At 40.6% G+C, this 22,645-nt stretch overlaps 1 protein-coding gene across 4 annotated transcripts; it reads left to right on the forward strand.

The window, feature by feature from the left end:
• The first annotated feature begins 3,754 nt into the window (after positions 1–3,754).
• TBPL1 (TATA-box binding protein like 1) lies at positions 3,755–18,212 on the forward strand. 4 transcript variants are annotated; one of them, XM_041469699.1, is made up of 8 exons: positions 4,471–4,576; positions 6,237–6,336; positions 9,672–9,858; positions 10,486–10,568; positions 11,513–11,576; positions 13,324–13,427; positions 13,527–13,621; positions 16,527–18,212. In XM_041469699.1, the coding sequence occupies exons 3-8, from the start codon at positions 9,724–9,726 to the stop codon at positions 16,595–16,597; spliced, it is 552 nt and encodes a 183-aa protein (XP_041325633.1). In that variant the 5' UTR covers positions 4,471–4,576; positions 6,237–6,336; positions 9,672–9,723; the 3' UTR covers positions 16,598–18,212. The 4 variants fall into 4 exon arrangements, with proteins under 4 accessions (XP_041325631.1, XP_041325634.1, XP_041325632.1 ...); XM_041469697.1 differs by lacking the exons at positions 4,471–4,576; positions 6,237–6,336 and adding an exon at positions 3,755–3,959; XM_041469700.1 differs by lacking the exons at positions 4,471–4,576; positions 6,237–6,336 and adding an exon at positions 3,976–4,105.
• Positions 18,213–22,645: the final 4,433 nt, after the last annotated feature.

The following is a 22,645-nucleotide window of genomic DNA, read 5'->3' on the forward strand; positions in this document are numbered from 1 at the left end:
ACTTAAATCCATGGGAATAATTCAGAGAGCAGTAGGTGCTGTCTGCACATGCTTAACATCATTCTGCTGGGGTAGGAAGCAAGCTGGACAGGGGGAGCAGAGGCCAGCACCCTCAGTTTGGCTGCAGATAGACATAGCACTGTAGGGAAGCTGCTGAGGAACCAATGTTACTGTCTTCCCACAAATTTTTCTTCCTCATTTCCCTCACACTCCGTCTTCTGATTCTACTTTCACCACGCTTCTCTCTTAACTGCCAGCAGAAGTCAGCATGCATAATCTGTAAATACCATTCAGTCATAGAGGCTGAAACGACAGATATGTATTAAATTATTGCAAAGTTTACTAAAGAGAAGCCTCATTCTGATACTTTGACTTTTATGTTGAGGTACTTTACTGCCATTTTCTTAATATGCTTATTTTATATTTAAAAGTATACCTAGCAATATGCAATTATGCAATATACAGATATACACACTATGCAATACATATATACACTATATAAAAATGTGACATAAATATTTACATACTATGTAGTAACTATACTTATCTCTTCTATAAACAAACATAAAATAATACATATTGTAAAGTTAAACAATGTTTTAATATTGTGGCACTAGTATAAGTGCCACTTACAGCAGGGAGGTAACTGTTCAACAGAGCTGGCATGAGTTATCATGCTGTACATCATCAGAGAGGTGTGAGAAGGCACAGGGGAGTTTACTGTTTCACCTGATAAACTAAGCCCTGGAGCAAAGGATTCCCTCCCTGACTGACTTCTTGCTCATTCTCTGATGGCTGCCAGCCGGGGAGATAGCTCATAATTAACCTGCAGTATCACGTTTGCAGCTGATGACCATTTCACACAAGGTCATTTCCATGGAACATCCATGACACTGGTTGCTCCTGGTTACTTCCTCTTCAAACACCAATACTTTAATGCAGTCTTCCACTGACACACCACAGTATTACAACACAGCTGCATAAAACTCTCCAGCCAGCCTTCATTGTGGGCTGCCTCAGGGGGCCATCCAGCTTTCTTCTCTCCTTCCTACACTTTTCCATAGTCTACTTTGCACAGGATTTTATCTGATTGAAAGTTAATCCTGTAAAAATAGAAAAATTCAGATAACGAAGCATTTGCTTCAGTCTGAAGAGTGATTTCCTTTTACAGGAACCTGAAAGTACAGCTGAACAACAACATAATGAAAATGCATCTTCATTCAGCCTCACTGCTGTAATTACTGAACAAAAAACATGTGCAGTGTCCTAAACTACCTTGGTTTTACTGCACTCTTACTGATAGTACCAAGCAGCCCACAATTCCATGCTGCAGATTGTCCAAGCACAGGAAACACCCTCCCCACATCACCATCTCCTCTTCATTTTCCAAACAAGAGATTGCAAAATAAAGGCATAGGAGAACGAAACCATGTAGTAAGGAAGTGACAGTATCAGAAATGGCCTCAGTGCCTTCTCTGTCTGATGTCATACAGCATCTGGTAAGTTAGAACCGCATGAAGATCCACATCCTTGGCATCTCAGTCATACTAGTGAAGGAAGCCATGCAGCCAAGTTAGAGTTGCCTGGAGGAATGGAGACCAGGAAGAGGAGAAGGCAAGCAGAGGACAACCAGTTTTGTAAACTATATAGGTATAGAATAAAATTGCAGCACAACTGATAAACTTACAAGTCAGGTGCCAAATCACCTTATTTGCATTCCACATTTATGTGATCATAGCTACTTGCTTATATTTGCACATTTGCCAAATATATATCTAAAGATGCAATCTTCAAAACATGTCCTAGTCTAAACAGGAAAAGCTCAGGCTGACAAAGCAGTCAAAACTTTGAAATGATAAGGGTTCATCTCTTCATCAGCAAAAATAATTTTCCCAACATCCAGGAACGACTGCACTATTCTGAGGAGTATGTGCTAGAAAAAGTCATACCCTGAAAAGAGCAAGCATGTGAAGACAGGCTGTGGTACTGTGTGCTTGCAGACATTTTGTTTTGAATTTCTCTGGACCTTTAAGGTTATGCTGAAAAAAACATAAGCTTAATCAAAATTCAAGCAAAATCAGGGTTTATAAAGATTTTCTCCATAACTTGCCGATGTGATCAGATATTCAGAAAACAAAAAATCAGCATCTGTTGTGATACAGCCATCCAGATCCTGAAAGAACTGTCAGAGCGAAGACATCACAGCACTCTACCCCACTTTTGCTGTGTGATTGTAATGACTCAGAGCCTGAAACCCATGAAGAACAAAACCAGCCTTAAGGCACTCTGTAAAAATGCTGGAGATACCGTGCAGTTATTGAACTATGGTAAATCAGAGAGCCCTGGTTTCCAAGACCATGCCTTGCTTGCCTGTGTTCACCCGAAGGCGGGGGATCGGTGTCTGTAGGAAGCCACAGGGTGGCAGCGCTGCCCCACACCGGAGTGCAACCAGCCTGGGAACAGCAGACAAAGCATGTCCTCGCAGCCGATTCGAAGAACTTGAAATACTTATTTTTGACAAGCGAATCTAGTCATGCATTTCAAAGATTAAACTGAATCTAGCAGAAGAAAACACGCCAACTCTAAAGAATTCAAATTTTAAATTTCATAGTGTTCCTTCCTTCTATCCTAATTAAAGCTATTTTGCTACCACGTCACATAAGCAAAGTACATAATTACAGAATCTCAGTTTCAGAAAATTTTCAATTCAGTGAATACTCTGCAGGTCACCCATATAAATATACAATTATATAATTTTCATATAAAGACCAATATTCTTTCTAAATTTGAAATCAACTTGACATCTGTTTCATTTCTCAGCCTGGGTGGTGAGTCCTAAATGGGCCACATTGCAGGCACATTCCTGGGCTCCCATGTGAAGCACAACAGCTTTTCCAAGAGAAAATATAAGTGTAGCTGAAAGGTAGCTCCTCACAGGCTCTACTCCCTACAGACAGCACAGGTGAGACAGTGCCAGGTTTAGAGGACTGTCCTGGACAGAGAGAACCAGTGCTATCCAGGCACGCACACTGCGTCCACATGTCCCATTCTGTCCGTTCTGTTCCTCTAAGTGTGCACCATGCAGTGACCAGAGTCCTGCTGCAGTGCAACGTGCATGTTCGGAGCAGCAATTGCTGCAGCGGGCCCTGCTGCCTGCTGGCTCCTGTCAGACCAAGGCTGACCGCTCGGGTCGCTCAGGGTGTGTGCAGCGGCCAGGCCAGAGACCAGGGGGCTGCAGCAAGCTGAGGAGGGGCCAAGGCCAGAGCCCACAGAAATGCCTGGTGCGTGCCACGGGTGTTCACAGCGTCTGAGCCGAAAACTGCATCAGCTCCCCCGCGGCTCCGCTGGCAAAGGCGCTGCCTCGGACGTGGTCGAGCCGAAGCCTATTATCAGTTCTACAAGCTTTAGGGCACGAGACAATGGCGGAAACTGATGCACAGTAAGTTCCAGCTGAACATGAGGAAGAACTTTACTGTGCGCACTGGAACAGACTGTCCAGAGAGGTTGTGGGGTCTCCCTCACCGGAGATACTCAAGAACAGTCAGGACACAATCCTGTGCCATGTGCTCTGGGACGACCCTGCTTGAGCAGGGAGGTCGGACCAGATGACCCACTGTGGTCCCTTCCGACGTGCCCCGCTCTGCGATGCCGTGCGGAGCCGCTCACGGGGGGCCCGTCCCGGGGCGTACCGCGGCTCCGGGGGCGGCGGACGACAGCGGAAGCGCTGCAAGCGCGGCCCCCTCCGTCCCCTCCTCCCTCCCTCCCTCCCGCCGCCGCGACTTCCGGCGGCCGCTCTAGCCGCGCCGCGTCTATGCCCGCGGCGCTGGGGGATGTTTATTGTCGCGGGGAGTCGGCCCAGCACCCGGAACGCCGCCGGGCGACCGGCACCCACTGACCGGCACCGCGCCGCGCCCTGCCCTGCCCCGCCCCGCCCCGACCGCCGCCCGCCCGCCCGCACGGTAACGGCCGCCGCCCGCCGACGGGCCGCGCTCCTCCTCCTCCTCCCCCTCGCCGCCGTCTCGGGTCCGCGGGCCCGGCCGCAGCCGCCGCCGCCGTTGAGCCCCCGCGTCCCGTCCCTCTCCGCCGCCGCCCCTGCCCGGCCGAGGTGAGGGAGGCGGCGCGGGGCCTCCCCCGCCTCGCCGCGGCCCTGCCGGTGCCTCCCGCCGCGGTGCCGATCGCGCCCGGGGCAGGAGGGCGTGCGTGGCCGGGGCCGCCGGGGCAGGGAGAGGGAGGAAGGGGCAGGGCATCCTGCGGGAGAACGGCCCGTTCCCCCACCAGCCCGGCCGGCCCGCGCCCGGCCCCGAGGGCTTTGTGGCGGCCCCGTGCCCTGCGGCGGCCGATGCCCGCGCCAGCCGGCGCTGCCGAGCGGCGGAGCTCGGCGTGGCCAGGCCGCCTTGCTGCCTGCGCTTTGTTTGTGCCGTGCTGGCCGCAGAAGTTTCGGCTGGGGTTGAGGGGGGAGAAGAAGTAGTTGTTGGCCAGAGCGTTGTGACGCTGGCGCATATAGGGCTTTGAGCGAGATTCCCAGCAGCGGGAGTAGGAAGGGTGCTCGTGCTTCTTCAGCTGGGACGCGCAAATGGTAAAAATGTTTGACTGGGAGGGAGCGAGAGGCTTACCCGTTGCCGTAAAATATTTTGTTACAGCTAAACATTTTTACTTTTCTTACGACGTTTTATCATGTTGGAATGGCCACCGAACTTGTTGGTTCCGACTTTTGTCGTACTTACGATGATTTTCCACACATTATAAAGACCGAAAGGATTCTTCTTAATGCCTGTCAATCAAGTATTCCTGGATGTTCTAAGGGAAAGATGGCACAAACTTGAGTTCAAGTGCATCTTGCTTTGAATATGAATGGACCTTTTAATGAGAGAAAGATTTGAGGAAAATGGCGTGTAATGAATTATTTAAAATATGCTTTCTTGTCTTGCTTTATATACTCTTTGGTTTTATTCTTGCAAATGGATTTGTGTTGGACGACCCTACGGAGATGCAGTAGGCTTATCCAAGAGCAGGATTGATGTCCTACTTGCTCATGGTATAGCTGGTATTATCACTCTGTGCATGGATCTAATTGAACAAATCCCTGCTTTGATACTGGCTTTGCACATATTTGAAAATTTTCTCCCCCAAAATATAAATAATTATGACTGCAAATCCTGAAAGGTGAGAATAGTAGCTTCAAGATGGCCTTTTGCTTTAGGCACAGTTTAACTTGCCATTGCGACAGAAAGTAAAAGCATGCACCACTAGCTCAGTGCCTGGATCGAAGAAAGTTTTTTGGAGCAGAGGATGTTCTGCACAGACAATAGTAACTATGTTGCTCTTGTTTTCGGGGAGTCATTCACCAGCTGTTGTGACCTTACTGTGTCTAAGGATTCAAGCAGATTTCAGAGGTGTGTCACCTCCAGCTTTCCATATGGACCTGTTTCCTGAGGGGCTGAACACAAATCTTTAAAATTATATCTTCAGTGGGAGGATGTAATCATCTCTCCCCATTCCTACTAGCAGACTTTATTCATTCTCATATGAAAACGTCCTGTAGAGGTTCATGTTAGCGTCTTTAAAGATGCCTTTCAGGCATTAGTTTGATAAATGTCTACTGACACAGTAGTGGCCAATATCCCTTCAGCTGGGCTGTTGGAATTGTTTGTGGAGTTGGTCAGTTTGTGAACTGCTTTGGAGAAAGGTTAAAAATAACCAGTAAAAGTTGCTTATACTTAGGCTGATGGTGAAAAAGGTGTTTATTAAACTGTTCTGACACTAACATAACCATTGTTACATATCCCCCATCTACCTTTATAGCTCTTGAGTTTCTTGGATCAAAGGTAGTCAAGAGCTTAAAATAATACTTTGTTTATATTCCCCATCCCAAGTGCCTTTCCTTTTTCTTTGATGATGGTACTGTGGTTGGTTTGGAACTTTCTGAAGATAGACTGCTGGCTGTTTTAAGATTGTAAGATTTCTGTGCAGGGTGTTTTGTCTTCACGTGTGTTTATGGAGTATCTAAAATAGTATGTCTATGATTCTAACAGTGGATGTAGAGGTAATGCTTTAAGAACTTGAGTGTTCATTCCTCGTTCCAAAGTATTTCTTATTCTGTAGAGTTTCTCTAGTTTCAGTGTAGGATACATTACAGTGTCAAATATCCTTGCATTAGCTTTTGTTGTTGTTTTTATTTTTGTGTTATCATGCTTAATCTATCTACTGTTTTTTTCCTTCATTTTTTTTTCTCTTAGGGTAATATTCCAGATATATCCTGAAATCTATGTTGAAAAGAAAGAACAATCCTCTAAAATTTCCCTGATAAAACAAAATAATGCAAACTTCTGCAGAGAGGTATTTCAGCTTGTTTCCTCTGTTGGGATAGATTGTGTTAAGCTGGAGAAAAACAATTTGAAATCAAAGTTAGCTAGTTTCTTGTGTTGGAGAAAGTCAAGTGAAGTACATAATCTAAAAGAAATGCTGTACATGTAGACAAATTATTTTCAAATTTAGCCTATTATTAAATTAGCATTAGCTGGCAAAACATAATTTTAGAAATGAGTTTTAGACTGCCAAAATTCTACAGTTCAGATGAGAGAACCTTCAAAGGACAAAATTAATCAACAAAACCTAAGATGAGCTCAACTTAAGCATTTGCAAATCCAGAACTGGAAAGAACCTGTTGTTTGGTTTCTACTCAACCTCTCTGTTCTGCAAGTGTAACTGCATAAGTATGGAATATTAATAGGCTTATAAGTAAGGAGCAGTGTTTTCCCCACTTTGCAGAAAAGATATGGAAATGCAGAAATTCAGGTTTTGGGAAATAACAGTCAGTGCTATGGTAGTGTGTATGAAGAGCAGAGAATACAAGAGACAGCTGGGAAAGAGGAGGATCAGAATGTTCCAGCTGGTCATGCTTGCTGGAGATATGTGTAAATAAGAGCAACATCGTTCTTTCTTGGACACTGTTAGACCTTTTTTGCAAATATGTCCTTCAGATGATATTTTTTTTTTATGTAGCCCACGTATTTTTATTTTTTGAGAAAGTTTAAGTTGCTTCTGTTCTCGTGGTTCCTCTGAATTTGAAGTTATTCAAGGCTTCCAAAAGAAAGGTAACACAACATCGTCTCTGTAAATTATTTTTTCCTTTGTTGTCAGTAAGGTGTGAGACATTAATATGAATGCTTAAGTCAAAGATTGTGATATGTTAACACTTGCTTGCTGCTTGATCACAAGTATCCAAGCCTAGAAACATTTTGGTTATCCCAATCTTTCCAAACAATGCCTTGGAAGAGTTTAAACATTGTATTTGTATGCTTAATAGGAATGGGTGTGTTCACAATCATTGACATAATATATACAATTTCAAATTAAAAAGCCCCTCCCTTCGTATCTGTTGTCTTGAGCTTTCAGAACATGGCTAATTAAAATGGAGGCACACCACTGTAATCTGTGTAATTTTTCTTCTCTTAATATCTATGCAAGTAGATTGTACTTCTAACCAAGATACATTGTAATTGCTGGAAACATCCTTACTGACATCTCCACAGCCGCCTTTTTGCCTTAATAATAGATCTTTTCCTTTTAAATTGTAATTTTCCTCTCTTTTCAACCACTTTTGCCTTTGTTCTGAATGAGCATGTGACTTTTCTCCCTGGATCTTTTTAAGATAAGCCATCTTTTATGGGGACATTATCATACAATACTATGGTTTGCTTAGATGTTAGCAACCTTTCAATGGTGTTATGCTTGACACTGATGTTCTTCCAGAATGTAGAGGCTGAGTGTGCCAGCAAATGCTTGCTGATAATTGGGAGATGCTGCTGATTGGAGGTAACTTGTTGACAATCTTTCCTGGGTTCCAGTAAGAGCCAGGAGCTGGAGCCAGGGTGGAAAACAAATGCCTCTCTGAAGATGCCACGAGTTCCAGCTCCGTGCTGGCCCTGCCTGCATGCCATTCAAAATCTGCACATGTGCTATCTTTGGATCTGGTGCCATAAATTACTTTCCCAATCTGTAGTAGTCCATCAAAACCAGATGGGATAAGTAATTTCTAACTTTGAGGATTCATGTAATTTTTGGTTCAATAAAAAAGATTAAAAAAGGGATCTGGGAGTACTAATTAGTCACTGTTTGTTCTCTTCTTTGCCTGCATTCCCTCCACCCCCACACATAACCTTTGGTTTTTATGTTTTCCTATTGCTGTTTCTTCATCTCTTTTCTGTATTATCATCCATCTTGCCTTTTCTTATATTGGACAAGCCAACAATTACAGAATAATTCTTTCAGCAGGGAACAAGCTGCAGAGTGTAAGCAGTAACCACCACATGTACTGACGCAGTACATGTGCACATCTGCTGGGTAGTTTGTTACTTCTGTGTTGTCAGTGAGTGCTAGTCGAAGATGTACCTTGAGGTCTCCATTACCGACTGTGTCATGATGTTTAGGAAGGCATAGTCAGATGAAAATACTGATAATAGCATTAATGTTGTGTCTTGAAGATTTTTAATATAGAACATAAGGCTAAAACTTTTAAAGTGATATAAATACATCATAGTCTGTTAGGTATGTTACTGTTCTTGATGCACAGTGTCCTGCTTCTTCCATGGCAATGACCATGTGGAGCATTTCACATACGTGACAGTTTTTCTTTGGTTTTTTTCTTTACTTTCATTTATTTTGGATGAAATACTGCTAAAAGATTTACATAAAGTCCTTTCCACTGTATACCAATGATTTTGCTCTTGTCCCCTCTCATTTCTTCACCTGAGATCTGTTTGAGATGCCTGCTGTCTTGGCTTGGTATGGTTACAGAAGAGATGTCGGGTGTTCTTGGGCTGGGATGAGTGGTAGCCCAGCTGCTGGTGTTAGGATTCTCTTTCCCAGCTGAGGTGTGTGTGAGGAGTGTCACCTTTGATGAGCACGGGCAGCCTGGATGCTTCCTGGGTGCCGTAGGTTTGCAATGCATGCACTGGGCAGCCGTCCTGTGCCGTCACAGTTAGCCATGCTTTTCCTCAGGAACATTCCATCTCACTCTGCCTGTGCAATGCCTTCCTGTGGGCAGTGCAGACAGTCAGCCCAGGCTGCTGCTGCCACCAGGACGTTTTGTGTAGTTTGCTTTGAGCTATTATTGGGAGAGATAGGCCAAGAGTGCTGGATGAAGATGGGAAAGCTGTGGTAGCAGGCTGTCTACTGACTGCAGTTTGTGTAACTGGTGTTAGTTCAAAGTTACTCATAGGCTCATCCATTCCAACACAACTGTCAAACTGTTCAGAATGATCAACTTCAGCAGTCAGAGAAGTGTATTTTCCTGAGGTGTCTAATGACATCCTCAAATGAGCTGAAGAAAGATTATCCACTGGAGCTATGGAAGAAGTTTCAGTAATCTTTACAATGTCTCAATATACTTAGTAAGCATTGTAGCCTATTTAACTGGCAATTTAAAAAACTCTTGTATATGTGTGTGTATATGCACTTCATTTCTCTTAAGTCTGGCAATGTGGCTTTGAACAAGTTACGTCCTATTTTCTAGCACAAAGGATACAGACCTCCCCCTCCCCTCACATTGTTAAATGAGTCAGAGTGTAGTGACTTCTGCTTCTTGTGTCTTTTAAGGGGCAAATGTATACAATGGCATTAACAGGCAATTTTCTATTGGTATGTTTAATTTTATCATTTTTGCTTCTCAGGATGTGATCTTCGTGGTGAGCTGGTGGGAAAATTGAGTTGTAAATCACCCCAATGGATGCGGACAGTGATGTTGCACTGGACATTTTAATCACAAATGTAGTGTGTGTTTTTAGAACAAGATGTCATTTAAACTTGAGGAAGATTGCATTAGAGGGAGCAAATGTGATATACAAGCGTGATGTTGGGGTAAGAGATTCAGCATACCTCAATTATCTGGTTTTAGAAAGGTTCCTTAAGCTAAACATTCTTCTGCTTAATACCTGTGAATGGTGGATAGAGAAAAGCAGAATTTTCTTTCTCTATTTCTCTTGCTGTAGGTATTTAGTTACTAATACATTACTTGTACAGAAATAGGAGTGATGAAATGCTGTCTCAGGAGACAGCACTTCGTGAGGTGAATATTGGGTACAAGGTATGTGATGAGGCTTCTTATACCTCAGGGTCTGTTTTGCCTCCCAAAATTTGATGGCTTTGTCAAAAAAATGTATCTTGATACAGAGTCAGCAATGTCAAATCACTGTAATAAGAAAAAAAACAGCATGGTGCTTGTAGTTTTCAGCTTTTTATTCAGTGAAAAATACCTTCATTTAATCTATTTTGTGTACACTGAATCATTAGCTATTTCATGCTTATTTTGCTCTTCTCAGGAGCTAGGTTTTTTAATTAGTGAAAGAGATGAAGGAGCAGTTCAAGCCTATCAAAACTAAAGGGATTTTAGTGTAACTTTAGTTGATTTGGGTAACAGGTATTTTTTTTTTCAAGTATGAAATTTAATTACTGCTAATTACCAATTTTTCTACTTTTCTTTTTTAGAAGGTTTTAATGAAGCTTAGGAAACCTAGGATTACGGCCACAATTTGGTCCTCAGGAAAAGTTATTTGCACAGGAGCCACAAGGTGAGTTCATGAAGATTCTTTCTCTAGCTCTAAATCCTTGTGTATTTTAAAATACAACATTGTAAATGAAGAAGAGGTAAGTACTACCTCTTCTTCATTTACAATGTTGTGCTTAATTGGCGTAATTGTGCTGCTTAAATTGGCTCACACTGGATCACATGCAGATCCTTGTCAAGCTACGTATTTGGGAGGAAGTTTGCTATGTGAAGTTTTTGTGTGAATCAGTGTTGAAATCTTAAACAACATCAGTTTAGCCTTCTTGTAACAGCAGCAGGGAAAACTGCCTTGTTAAGAAAATCCTAAAGAGATTTGAGAAGCCTTTAAGAATTCTGTGTGTTTAGCTAGAAGTTGAGACTTGGGAAGGGATGACCTTTCCTGAGGCTATCTCTTTATTTTTTTCACAAAACCCCACCTAAATTTAATCAAGTTTTACAGTGTTGAGGGACTGGAAAGAAGCAAAAGCAGATTCTCAGTTCAGAGACATCTCACGCTCACTAAACTCTTAAGAGCTGAAATCCTTTAAGACATGTCTGCATTGCGAAGTAAGGATAAGGTAAGGTAAAATAGTAAATTTGCATACTTTCTGTGTCTGATCTCTGTTCCAAAATTAAAGAGGATTGTTCTGGATGTTAACTCCAGACTACCCATGATCTTATTTATCTGTTACGGGTACTTAAAATCAGGTATGATTAAAACATGTCTCTCACTTCAGCTTGAGCCAAGTGCCAAGATATTCTGCAAATAGGCCATGAAGGACTCCATTGGAATGTCTATCTAGTTAAAATGTAATACTTACAGTAGGCTGTCCATGAGATCATGGTTGATGTGCTACATTATATAATGGTTCATTTTGTAGTCTGAGTAGCTGTTGTGGTGTGTGTGTGTGCACACAACTATATACTCTATTTCTGTTAATGCTAGATCCTTTTCTTTCTCCTTTATAGTGAAGAAGAAGCTAAATTTGGTGCCAGACGACTAGCTCGTAGTCTACAGAAACTAGGTTTTCAGGTAATTCTGATGGAAAAGGACTTGCATGACTCAAGCAATGCTAGCAGTTTATTTTTTAGAAAGAAACAAAGAAGAGGGAGTATAATGATTTAGCAGTTAACGTGTTTTCACTCAAATAGCCCTTTTGTGTAGGAATACATTTTCCAGATGCTGGTTAAAGAGAAGCTGTTTTGTTTTGTGGATTTGAGTTTTGTTTGGTATCCAGCTCAAAGCAGTGCTTCTTCACTGGATAATGAACAACAAAATTAGTTTAATGTATGAACAGATGTGTCTTAGATAGAATTTACAATATCTCCAAAGATTTATTTGGAAAATGCTGAAACTTTACTGTAATTTGAGCATAATTTTCACTTGTTTCTAATGGAATAGCAGATACATTTCCATCTGAATAAGGGCAAGTTTGAGCTTCTTAAATTAAAGAGAAAAGTGCTCCTGCACTGTCATGTTGCACAGCTGGAAATATGCCAAATAAAATACTTAGGACAGGAAACACTCTCTTTTATCTGGGTTTGGGTTAACATTACCAGTCAGAAACACCACTTGCATTTCATAGTAAGGGTTGAAAAACAGCAACATGAACCACTTAAAATTACACGATTTGGTGCTCTAAAACTTCCTGATAGTCTGTTGTGCCGTTTACACACAGGTTCAATTTAGGGACAGACAACGAAATAGACACAGTAGCTGTCTTTTTCAGGGAAAGACTATTTTTGATTATAGTATATAAAGGTAGTGGTGACAGCCTATGCTGGTAATGCTGAATCAGACCCCAGCAAAAGTGTGACACTGCTACTGTCACAAATGTGTACTTTGAACACAGCCCTTTAAAGTAGGAATGGAATGTTAAGTCAGTAAGGTGCACAGTACTTCCAGCGTGGACACAACAAGTTTTGTCATAAAGTGAGCAGTTTGTATTTTGAAGGTTAAGTTGATTTAAGGCTGAGTTGCTTCTTTCTAGCTATCTTTCCAACTATCTTTCTAATATCTTTCTAAGAAGTGTAGATTGAAGAAAAATGGCCATTTAAAGTTCAGGCAACCTGAGAAAATGAGCAAAAGTTTCCCCAGTGACATTGCCAACACTGTCCTGTCAGCAGTGTGGTTTCTTTGTGTAGCAGTTATCTGTTGGGTACTTTGTTGTCATCTAAAGTGTCTGTGGTAGAGAATAACTGAGTTATTCAAACAGTTTGACTGGGGTTTCAGAAAGTTACGGAATAGAAAACCAGTTTCCTCTACTGGCTGCTGGACATTTAAAGCAAAACAGTTGTCATCTTTTTTCTTATTCTTAGCTTTAATACAAATGGTATATAGCAACAAGGCATTAAAGAAGTTTGCAACAATATTTAAGCTTTTTATCTGCTTACTTTGATATTCCATGAGCTCTTAAATTTAGTTTATTTTCAGTGGGGAGGCGTTTAGTACAACAGTTTCAGTTGTTTCTGTGTCTCATCCTTAAACTGTACTCTAACCATACTGCGATAGTGACCATGATACAACTGTGAGGTATCTAGTTCAGCAGATAGTCCACCACAGAAGGATAATGTAAATGTTCTGAGTCCATTAAGTACTCTTTAGATGCCTATTAGAAAAGCATCAGACTCAACATTCTAATTTTGACTCATCAAATCATCAAAATATTCTATGTAGTAGCGTTGTTTTTTGTTTTTTTTGGTGTTTTTTTTTTTTGTAACCCATGCATCTGACTTGATGTAAATTTCTAATGTCTTTTTTTCCCATCTCTTTTGAAAAGGTAATTTTCACAGATTTTAAAGTTGTGAATGTTTTAGCAGTGTGCAACATGCCCTTTGAGATAAGATTGCCAGAATTTACGAAGAATAACAGACCTCATGCAAGGTACGTAGGATTTTAAAGAATTTTAGTCCTGGAATACTTCTTAAGCTTTTATTTTTCAGTTCTAGATCTCTCTTTTTTACTTTTCATTTTGTTTTCTAGTTATGAACCAGAACTTCATCCTGCCGTGTGTTACAGAATAAAATCTCTCAGAGCTACCTTACAGATTTTTTCCACAGGCAGTATCACAGTTACAGGTATTTTAATGTCAAAAAATAAATATTTAACTTGTTGGGAATATTTAACTTCAGAGCCAGTAGGTTTGGGAAAGCAAGATTTTTAAAACAGTCAAACTATTATGTTGAAAGAATTCAGTTTCCCCGTGCTAGCACCTAGTTTGTTTTTGAGTGAAAGTGCCAGAAGAGTTGTAGAGAAAGTATTATTATTGGTAGGTTCAAAAAATTAGTTAGACTGAGTGTACACAGTCTGGTTTTTTTAATGAAGCCAAAAGTAAGGTGGCACTTAAGAATGCAGGCAATTATTGTTTATTTAAATATTTGAATTTTCTTACATTTTTCTTCTGTTTGCAGAGATGTTAACTACACTGCATTTAGTATTAACATTCCTTCCATAAATACCTATTTCCAAACTGCAGATTTATGGAAACTCTTAGGATATATAGCATTTTGTATAGTATAGCATAAATGAAGCTGACCAATATTTACAGTTCTTCAGACTTGTGCTCTCTTCTGTTAAAGCTCAGCTAAGAGAACCACCACTGAATCACAGGCATCAGTGATTTTTCCCATGTAATCAGAGACATGGTTGTCCTGGGTCTTGGAGAAGCCAGTCATTTTTTTCTTCTCTCTTCATCATTTTCATTTTTCATTCTCTTTTCTGTTTGCTTGTGAGATGTCCACCACCAGTGTCCAGATACAAGAAGTCAGTTTTTCAGAGCATACATGTTAAAATGCTATAAAACCAAAAAAATAATTTTGTATCACTTTAGCAGGAATTATGTCTTGCAGTTGCTAGAGCTCAGCTACTGGTTCAGAAGCTGGGTGAAGATTTTTTTCTTTTCACATCTTAATTCAAATGCCTGTGTTTATGCAGAACATTTCCCACAAGATATTGAAAGCAGTGTTTTCTAAAGAAGACAAACTTCCATCAGATTCAGTAATCTAAAAATGAAGGGGTAAAAAGTATTTCAAGATTGCACTGTATGTTTGAAACGTGCAACTGGCCTAGCCAAAACTAGAAACTAAATTTAAAATAAATAAGAAGCAGTATCACTGCAGTAATAAAAAGCTCTCACCATGTCTTGTGAGACTCCTAATGAGATTCAGCTTCTCTCTAAGATTCTTATTATTTCATTGCTTACAAAATCACTTCCATATTTTTAGAATTTTCCTTTCAAATAGGAAGGCAAATATGGTAAACATAGAAGTTTCACATCCTTCTAGTTTAGTTGTTGCAGTGAGTTTGAAAAATTAACTCAGACCTCTGTTGATTTTCTAGGCTTCTGCTTTGCCTCTCTTCTAGAGGAAAAAAATGTCCTGAGTCTTATGCTTCTTATTCTAAAAATTATTTAAATTACTTTTCAGCCATAGTGCACTCCTTCTCAAATGTGTTCAGATGAAGTTTCCTTTAAAGATTCATGTTTCTGTAGTACTAGTACTTGTAATACCTCTGCCTCAGAGAATTTTGAGATACATAATTAGAAATGTTACAAAAAACCCAGGAAGGTGAGTTCTTCTCATGAGACAAGTATAAAAAGATTTTGTTACTTTCGTAAAACATAATAAAAATCACTAGCATGTAATAGAAAGAATTATTGTTTCTTTGACTCCGAAATGAAAAACGAGGGGGTTGTTTAGGGGGGTTGTATTGTTTTGGTTTGTTTTTTTCCTTCTCTTATATGCCCTAGAATGAGGATCCCATTTTTACATCTCTTCAGCCTTAGAGAGAGTTACTTTTTATTGCTGGAACGATTTGCCTACTCAAAATCTCACTATTTGAAGGCTCCTCCTTTCCTGACTACTTTCTTTTCTAATAGCGGCCAAATTTAAGGAGGGTGCAGTATCTACCCAGAAGACAGGTATCTTTCACTAGGCTTGTTTTAGCTGGATGCTTCACTCAACGAGTTTGAAAATACAGGAAGAATCCTATTCTTGTCCATTTGCTTTCTGACTGAGCACGTAAAACAATAATTACTTAAGTATTTTATGCTTAAGTTATTGGTTTTGGGAATAATTTTGAACAGTTCTCTATACTTGGAAAAAGCTTTTGAAGTCTAAAGTGAGGTTACAAAAACCCTGCGTTCCTACTCATCAAAGCATGTGAGAAATTGCTGTTCTCCTTTACCTGCATCACCAAGCTTCTATCCAGAGTTAATATCTTCCAGCATGTTACTGCTCACTTATTTGCAATCTTAATTTTTCAGTGTGTGAAGTGGTCTGATACCACCAGCAAGCATTGCTAGGTCATTTTTCCTTTTCTTTGCCTGGATGCTCACAGGTCATGTTAGATAACCTTCATATGCTTCATCCTGAGATGATAAAACCATTCCCTGGCTTGCAGGTTTTGTCCTCAGATCAATGATGAAGCTATTTGCAAAACCCGGGATAGAAAGTAATAGTCTGTAATTTTCAAACCTATAATAACCTTGCTTGAAATGTACTTCAGTTAAATCCAGCATTATTTAACAGTAGCTTTTGTTGGTAGGTTTTTAAAGCAAGAGCGATAAGTGGCTAGGCTTGAAGAAATACGAATTCCTAGAAGATTGACATAAGTAAAAGAGCTAATTTTACCTCTGCCACTCAGCCCCGTCTCTGGGCTGTTTAAGCAAGTAAATTGAAAATCAGCCAAGTTGTTATGAAATTAAATTACAGTATTATTTAACTGTAATCTGTCCATTGACAAATGTAGAACATCTTGCAGATTTACAAGAAAAGACCTTCACATGAAAAGTGATCAGAGAAAATTTGTTAAGTTAGGAGAAATGGGGGAAAACTTGTTATTGTCTGTGGTATGAAGTTGTGATTGCTAATAATATTAAGGGTTTTTTTTAAAGGTACTGTTGTTATTTTAATTTCTAATTCCCTGAATTTTCTCTTCTTACTGCCTTTTTTTTTTTTTTTTTTTTTTTAAACTGTGTCTTAGGGCCAAACGTAAAGGCTGTTGCCAGTGCTGTGGAACAGATTTATCCATTCGTGTTTGAAAGCAGGAAATAAATTTTGTAATTCACCACTTGATGGTTAGGTTCCCTAACCAAGCACCTTCAAAGACTGCTGCACATTGGACTAAAAGCAAAAAGGAAAACTGGACCAACCATAGCAGAGGAATACAGACTCTTGCACTTGCTCATGGCCACAGTATAGACTCCAGTTCTTTTGGATTTTACTCTTAACAGTGCTGTATTGTAAAAACGGAAGTTTACAAGATATGAAATTGCTGCTTTTAAAAAGACATTCTATTTATTTTTGCAGTAATTTCTGTGTATTCATAAGCAAAGCTGTCACGATGTGCACTACCTTTAAGACATTTTTTTTTTTAGCTTGAGCTTGTGTTTTATTTGTGAATAGTCTTTTACATTTTTGTATGCTGAATATTGGGCACCAAAGAAGCTGTAAAAGTTATCTTTTTCACCTGATGAATGTGCACAAATAAAAGTTTGGAAAATATTTCTCTTCATACCTGTTCTGTTATATTCCTTCCCTTTTTATATTACAATTAAAATTGTATAGTTGCAAATTAATTTGAAACAATGTAAGAATAGTCTTTTGCTGATACCTTCTGTTTCTGTTTGTAGTATGTGTAAAACTTTGTGCTTGGGCTAGACTGAAATCTATAGTAAATCTATGTTTATCTGAGGATGAAATTTGGTTTGTTCCCAGTTCTCTTAACTACATGCCAGACTTGAAGTATTTTCTTGTTGTTACATGAAGAGATGACATTTCTAAATATAAAGGTCTACAGCAAGTGTTTTCCTGTAGATGAATATGCTGAGTTGGAAGGGAACCATCAGGATCACCGAGTCCAACTCCTGGCCCTGTGCATGACACCCCAAGAGTCACACCCTGTGCCTGAGAGCATTGTCCAAACGCTTCTTGAACTCTGTCAGGCTGGTGCTGTCACCACTTCCCTGGGGAGCCTGTTCCAGTGCCCAACCACCCTCTGGGTGAAAAACTTTTTCCTGATACCTATCCTAAACCTCTGACTCAGCTTCACGCTGTTTCCTCAAGTCCTCTCACTGGTCATGAGAGTGAAGAGATCGGTACCTGCCCTTCTGCTTCCCCTCGTGAGGATGTTGAAGACCACAGTGAGGTCTCTCCTCAGTTTCCTCTTCTCCAAGCTGAACAAACCAAGTGACCTCAGCCCCTCATAAGGCTTCCCCTCCAGACCCTTCACCATCCTTGTGACCTTCCCTTGGATGCTGTCTGATAGCTTAATTACGTTATCAACTTATGAAGCTACTGTAGAAAAAACAACTGCCTTGTCCACCTATTCAATGCAAAAGAAAAAAATTTAAATGTGAACTTCAGGAAAATTGTTGTGCTTCAACTGGAGAAGATGTTGTGGTCACTCTAATGCAGCCCCAGCCTATTGTTGAATGATTAACACAGACCTTTTCTACACTTCTTAATGTATACTGTTTTGATGACAGGAGCTGCCAACAAGCAGTGAAGCTTGATTCTGGCATGTATTATTATTGGTATTAAACTTGGACTTGGAAGCCAGTAGATGTTTCTCTCAGTAAGTGCACATTTGAAGCAGAAGAGAGGTGAATGCTTAAAAGTAACTGCAAATGCTACTTTTAAAAAGATACAATAAATATGTATAAATGTATGTATGTCTTTTTTCCCTATCTCACTGAAGAGAAATGTAACACTGCTCTTGCATGCTGCAGGTAATGTTCAGTTCTAGGGGGTGCTAAAAATAGTAAACTGAGCTGTTACTGTACCAGAAATCACAGCTTCCAAAGAAAGGCGGAAGAACAGCTGGAGGAAGCAAATGCCTGGCGTGAGGGATTTCATCTGCCTGATGGGGTGATGTAGAACTTGGGGCTGTCCGTAGTGATTTTGTGCAGAAAGTATGTAAAGGAAGGAGTAGTATGGGAAATGCTTCACCAAATCCTCTCAGAACAAAAAGAAAGAAAACTTTGCCATAAGTTGTAAGTGGTATGTTCATAAAGGCCTTTTGGAACTGTGTAGGTGTCAGAGAATGGTTTGGGTTAGAAGGGGCCTTCAGGATCATTAGTTCCAACCCTTCTGCCATGGGCGGGGACACCTTCCACTACACCAGGTTGCTCAAAGCCCCATCCAACCTGGCCTTGAACAAATCCAAGGATGGGGCATCCACAACTCCAGGCAATCTGTTCCAGTGCCTCGCCATCCTCACAGGAAAGAATTTCTTCCTTACACCTAATCTAAACTTACCCTCTTTTAATTTAAAGCTGCTCCTCCTTGTCCTATCACCACATGCCCTTGTAAAAAGTCTCTCTCCATCTTTCTTATAGGTTACCTTCGGGTAGTGGCAAGTTGCAGTTAGGTCTTCTCTTTTCCAGATGAACAATTCCAATTCTCTCAGCCTTTCCTCACAGGACCTTTCATCATCTTAGTGGCCTCTTCTGGATTCTTTCCAGCAGGTCTGTGTCCTTCCTGTGCTGGGACCCCAGAGCTGGATGCAGCACTGCAGGTGGGGTCTCACCAGAGCAGAGGGACAGAATCCCTCACCCTGCTGGCCACGCTGCTTTGGATGCAGCCCCTGGCCGTACAATTGGCTCTCTGGGATCCAAGTGCCATTGCTGGGTCACGTCCAGCCTCTCACCCACCAGAACCCCCCAAGTCCTTCTAGGCATGGCTGCTCTTGGTCTGTTCATTCTCAGCCTGTGTTGATACCAGGGTCTGCCTGGACCCAGGTGCAGCACCTTGTTAAACCACATGAGATTTGCATGGACCCACTTCTTGAGCTTCTAAGAGGGCTTATAACCATGAAATTATGAGGTTGAATTCAACAGTCAGGGAATTCAATACAGCACGCTATATGTAGAAAAGCTTGCTACACCTAAGTTTTCCAGTTTTTGTCAAATAATGTGGACCTTGGCACTCCTGACGTAAATAAGGATTTTTGTGCATAGTCAAAGAGCAATGAACAAGCCACCATTAGGGAACACTAGTTATTATATTATTACAATCTTAAAAAGGGAAAGGGGAAAAGCAGCAGATATTTGAACAATGAACAAAATTGTAATGGGTTTTGAGGGACAAAATGTAGTCCCAAAGTGATGAATGAGGATTTGGCCATTACAACTACAATAGCTGTCGTAGATTAGGCTTTCCTCTTTGAATCAAATTACAAAGCTCTTGAGTGCTACCAGTGAATATATGGAGCTTTTATGAAGCATATGTGTCTCCTAAATTTATCTGTGGAGAAAGAGGAACATTTTGCTTTGTTAGTACTGTCACGTAGTGTGAAATCTGTCTCTTAGAACAAAAATGAAAGCTAATAATGAGCTGCAATGTATTAAAATGGGCACTGGTTCTTTTGAAGTGCTGCCTAGATCCATGCTAGCAGTTTGAAGCCTTTGTAACAATCCATAACAGAGCCAAAAAGCACACTACCAAACTTGCAGGGTAGTTTTGAAGAGAATAATAGCAAATAAAATGTGTGCCCACCTGTCCTTCTAGCTCTAACGGAGCCTCAAACTATGAAAACTACATTTGAAAACCTCTGATGATGAAGGGCATCTGCTGGTGTATGCTTATTCTCAGGGATATCATTCCTTTTCCTACTGCTCTCAATAGGTAGGTCCCCACCTCAGTTTGGAATAGGCTTTGCTGCTGATGCTTTCTCCTGTGTGCACACACAGCCCCCCTTTCCCATCATCACCAGTTAGCATTTGCTCCTTTGCTGTGTTGTGCTGCCTCCACCCAGGCTCTTGCTACCAGCACCTGCATGCACAGTAGGAAATCCAGGCCAGACAGTGTGTCCCAGCAGAATGGCTCTCACCTCCAGTGTGGGGAGCAGTGTTCTGGATAGACTTACCTGTCAATCAATCATCTCTTCCTCTGTGGCCATGTTTCCTGGAGCACTGTTCATCTGTCCCTGGTTTCTCCATGTGGATCCCATGCAAAACTCCCCACAGTGCTCAGCTGTACCACTGGCAGTGACATAAAAAGTTCATTTCACATTCTTTAGAGAGAAGGGTTGGTTCTATTTATACACCCCACTAAGGGCAGTAGATTGATAACTCTGACTCATTGCTGGCTTGTGGGTTGTCACAGCTAGTGGAACTTTTCCTGCCATTTCTAGCACCATTTTATCATTCTCTGACTTGCAGTTAGTGTTACCAGAGAAATTTGTGCTTTCATTTTCAGAATTGTATGCTGCTTTTTTCACATATTTGCAAAGTTTTGAATTCCAACCCAGTCTTTCCCAGCTTAGTGTTGCCTGCATATTTAATAAGCATATTCTGTTCTGTAATCCAGTCCATTGATGAAGATACTGAGTAATTTTAGATCTGGGACAAATTTCTTTGTGGAGCGCTTCAGAGATCCAGGGATGTGATTTGTGAAATGTATCCCTTTTTTCCCTTGTATTTTCATAGTTGATGAAATGGTGAGTGCCAGCTCTGTGTCATCAGATGTGCAGGCTTTGTTATAAAAGACTGTACAATTATGGCTACGTTTATAGGTTACATAAGGCTAAATCTGTAGGATTACAATTGAGACTGCAGCTATAATGATTTTAAAAATCCTTGACTACAGCATCATCACTTGTAGGAGTTATCTGAAGGTCTATCACTGTCTCACTAGTATTGAAACTATTCCTTCTTCAGAAATATGGCATTTTTATTTATGTGTTTCTGCACTAAATAGGTCTGCATAGGAAAAGTTTAGAAGAGTTTGCAATGATCCCAAAAACTGTAAACTGGGGAGACAATTTCAATTGTACGTTCTAAGTTAAATTTGTTTTTGTAAGAACATTCAGAAAATTTATTACAGCAGAGGTTTGTCTGGGAAGCTGCAATGCTCAGAAAGATTTTGCAGAAGCTCCTTTCACTAAATACAATGTAATAGAATTTAAAAGCCAGTACAGGCTTGGACTGTGTGTGCAAACGTCTGTTATCTGGAGGCAGCTATCAGAAAACAGTACCAGCCATAGCAAATGGGGAGGCAAAAGGAAATGCAAATAGTCCACTACCTGGTAAAGTCCAGGATTAGGAAAAAGATTAATTTCCTGCAATATAGTCTTAAAATACAGTAATACTAAATATTACTGGATTTAATCCTAGGCTGTTGTTAGTATAAGAATTATGTTATTTGGAAGCATATTTGGAAGACTGCTCAGAGTCACCTTAATATTTCTTAATATTCTGAAGTTGACTCAGTAGAATGCATGATACTGATAACCGTCCTCCAGCATAAACATGAAGCAGGTAAAGAGATTTCCATAGACATCAGTAATATAAAGTTAAGGTTCTCATCCTGAGGTAGCTAAATTTTCAGTGACTAAAGGCAAATAATGGCCTTGACTTCAATAGGTTTTTTGTTTTTTTCAGGTTTTGAACATGAGCTCACTGTCTTGACTAGACTTGTGCATATAAATTTGTGATGTCAGTATCTAGAAGTGCGACCATGTGAGAATCTGATCAGAACCGATCTGCTTTGCTAGGAAGTAAAACTTTATTTGTGTCAGTAAGTCACATTTCCTTCAGTTCAGAACACAGTCAGATGGTTTTAATGCTATGAGACAGCAAATAAAGTGGGATCATGTGCTTAGTTCAAACAAGCATCTGCACTCCAGCTGACTCTGTCAGTCTTCCCGCTGCCTCAATGAAGAAATGCCACTTTGTGGCTACAGAGACAGCCAACATGCTTTTAAAGCATGCTTTGGGGTTTTTTTCTTTAAACAAATAATCAATTATTTATCTGCTAAGATATATTTATCTACTGATCACTCTAACATCTATTAACCCACTAAGAAAAAAATACCCATGTTCTTTAATGGGAGCCATATGGATAACCTTTGTAGAGACTTGTTGAGTACTTCAGGATACACTTGCTAAGCAGTAACCAAGAATTGGACATAATTTATGATCTGCAGTGATTATGGTTCCTTCCTGAACTCCCTGTGTGCTGCCATGTACCACACAATTCCCAGTTTCTGAGTCCAAAAGCCAAAGTCTAGTGTGCCCTGTGTTAAGAAATAAAATTATTTTGGCATCAACTCTGGTACCTTCAGTTTCCAACTTCCCTGGAAATGAGAGGCCAAAGAAA

This window comes from Pyrgilauda ruficollis, unplaced genomic scaffold, assembly GCF_017590135.1.
Source record: "Pyrgilauda ruficollis isolate IOZ18807 unplaced genomic scaffold, ASM1759013v1 scaffold24, whole genome shotgun sequence".
Lineage (NCBI taxonomy): Eukaryota > Metazoa > Chordata > Aves > Passeriformes > Passeridae > Pyrgilauda > Pyrgilauda ruficollis.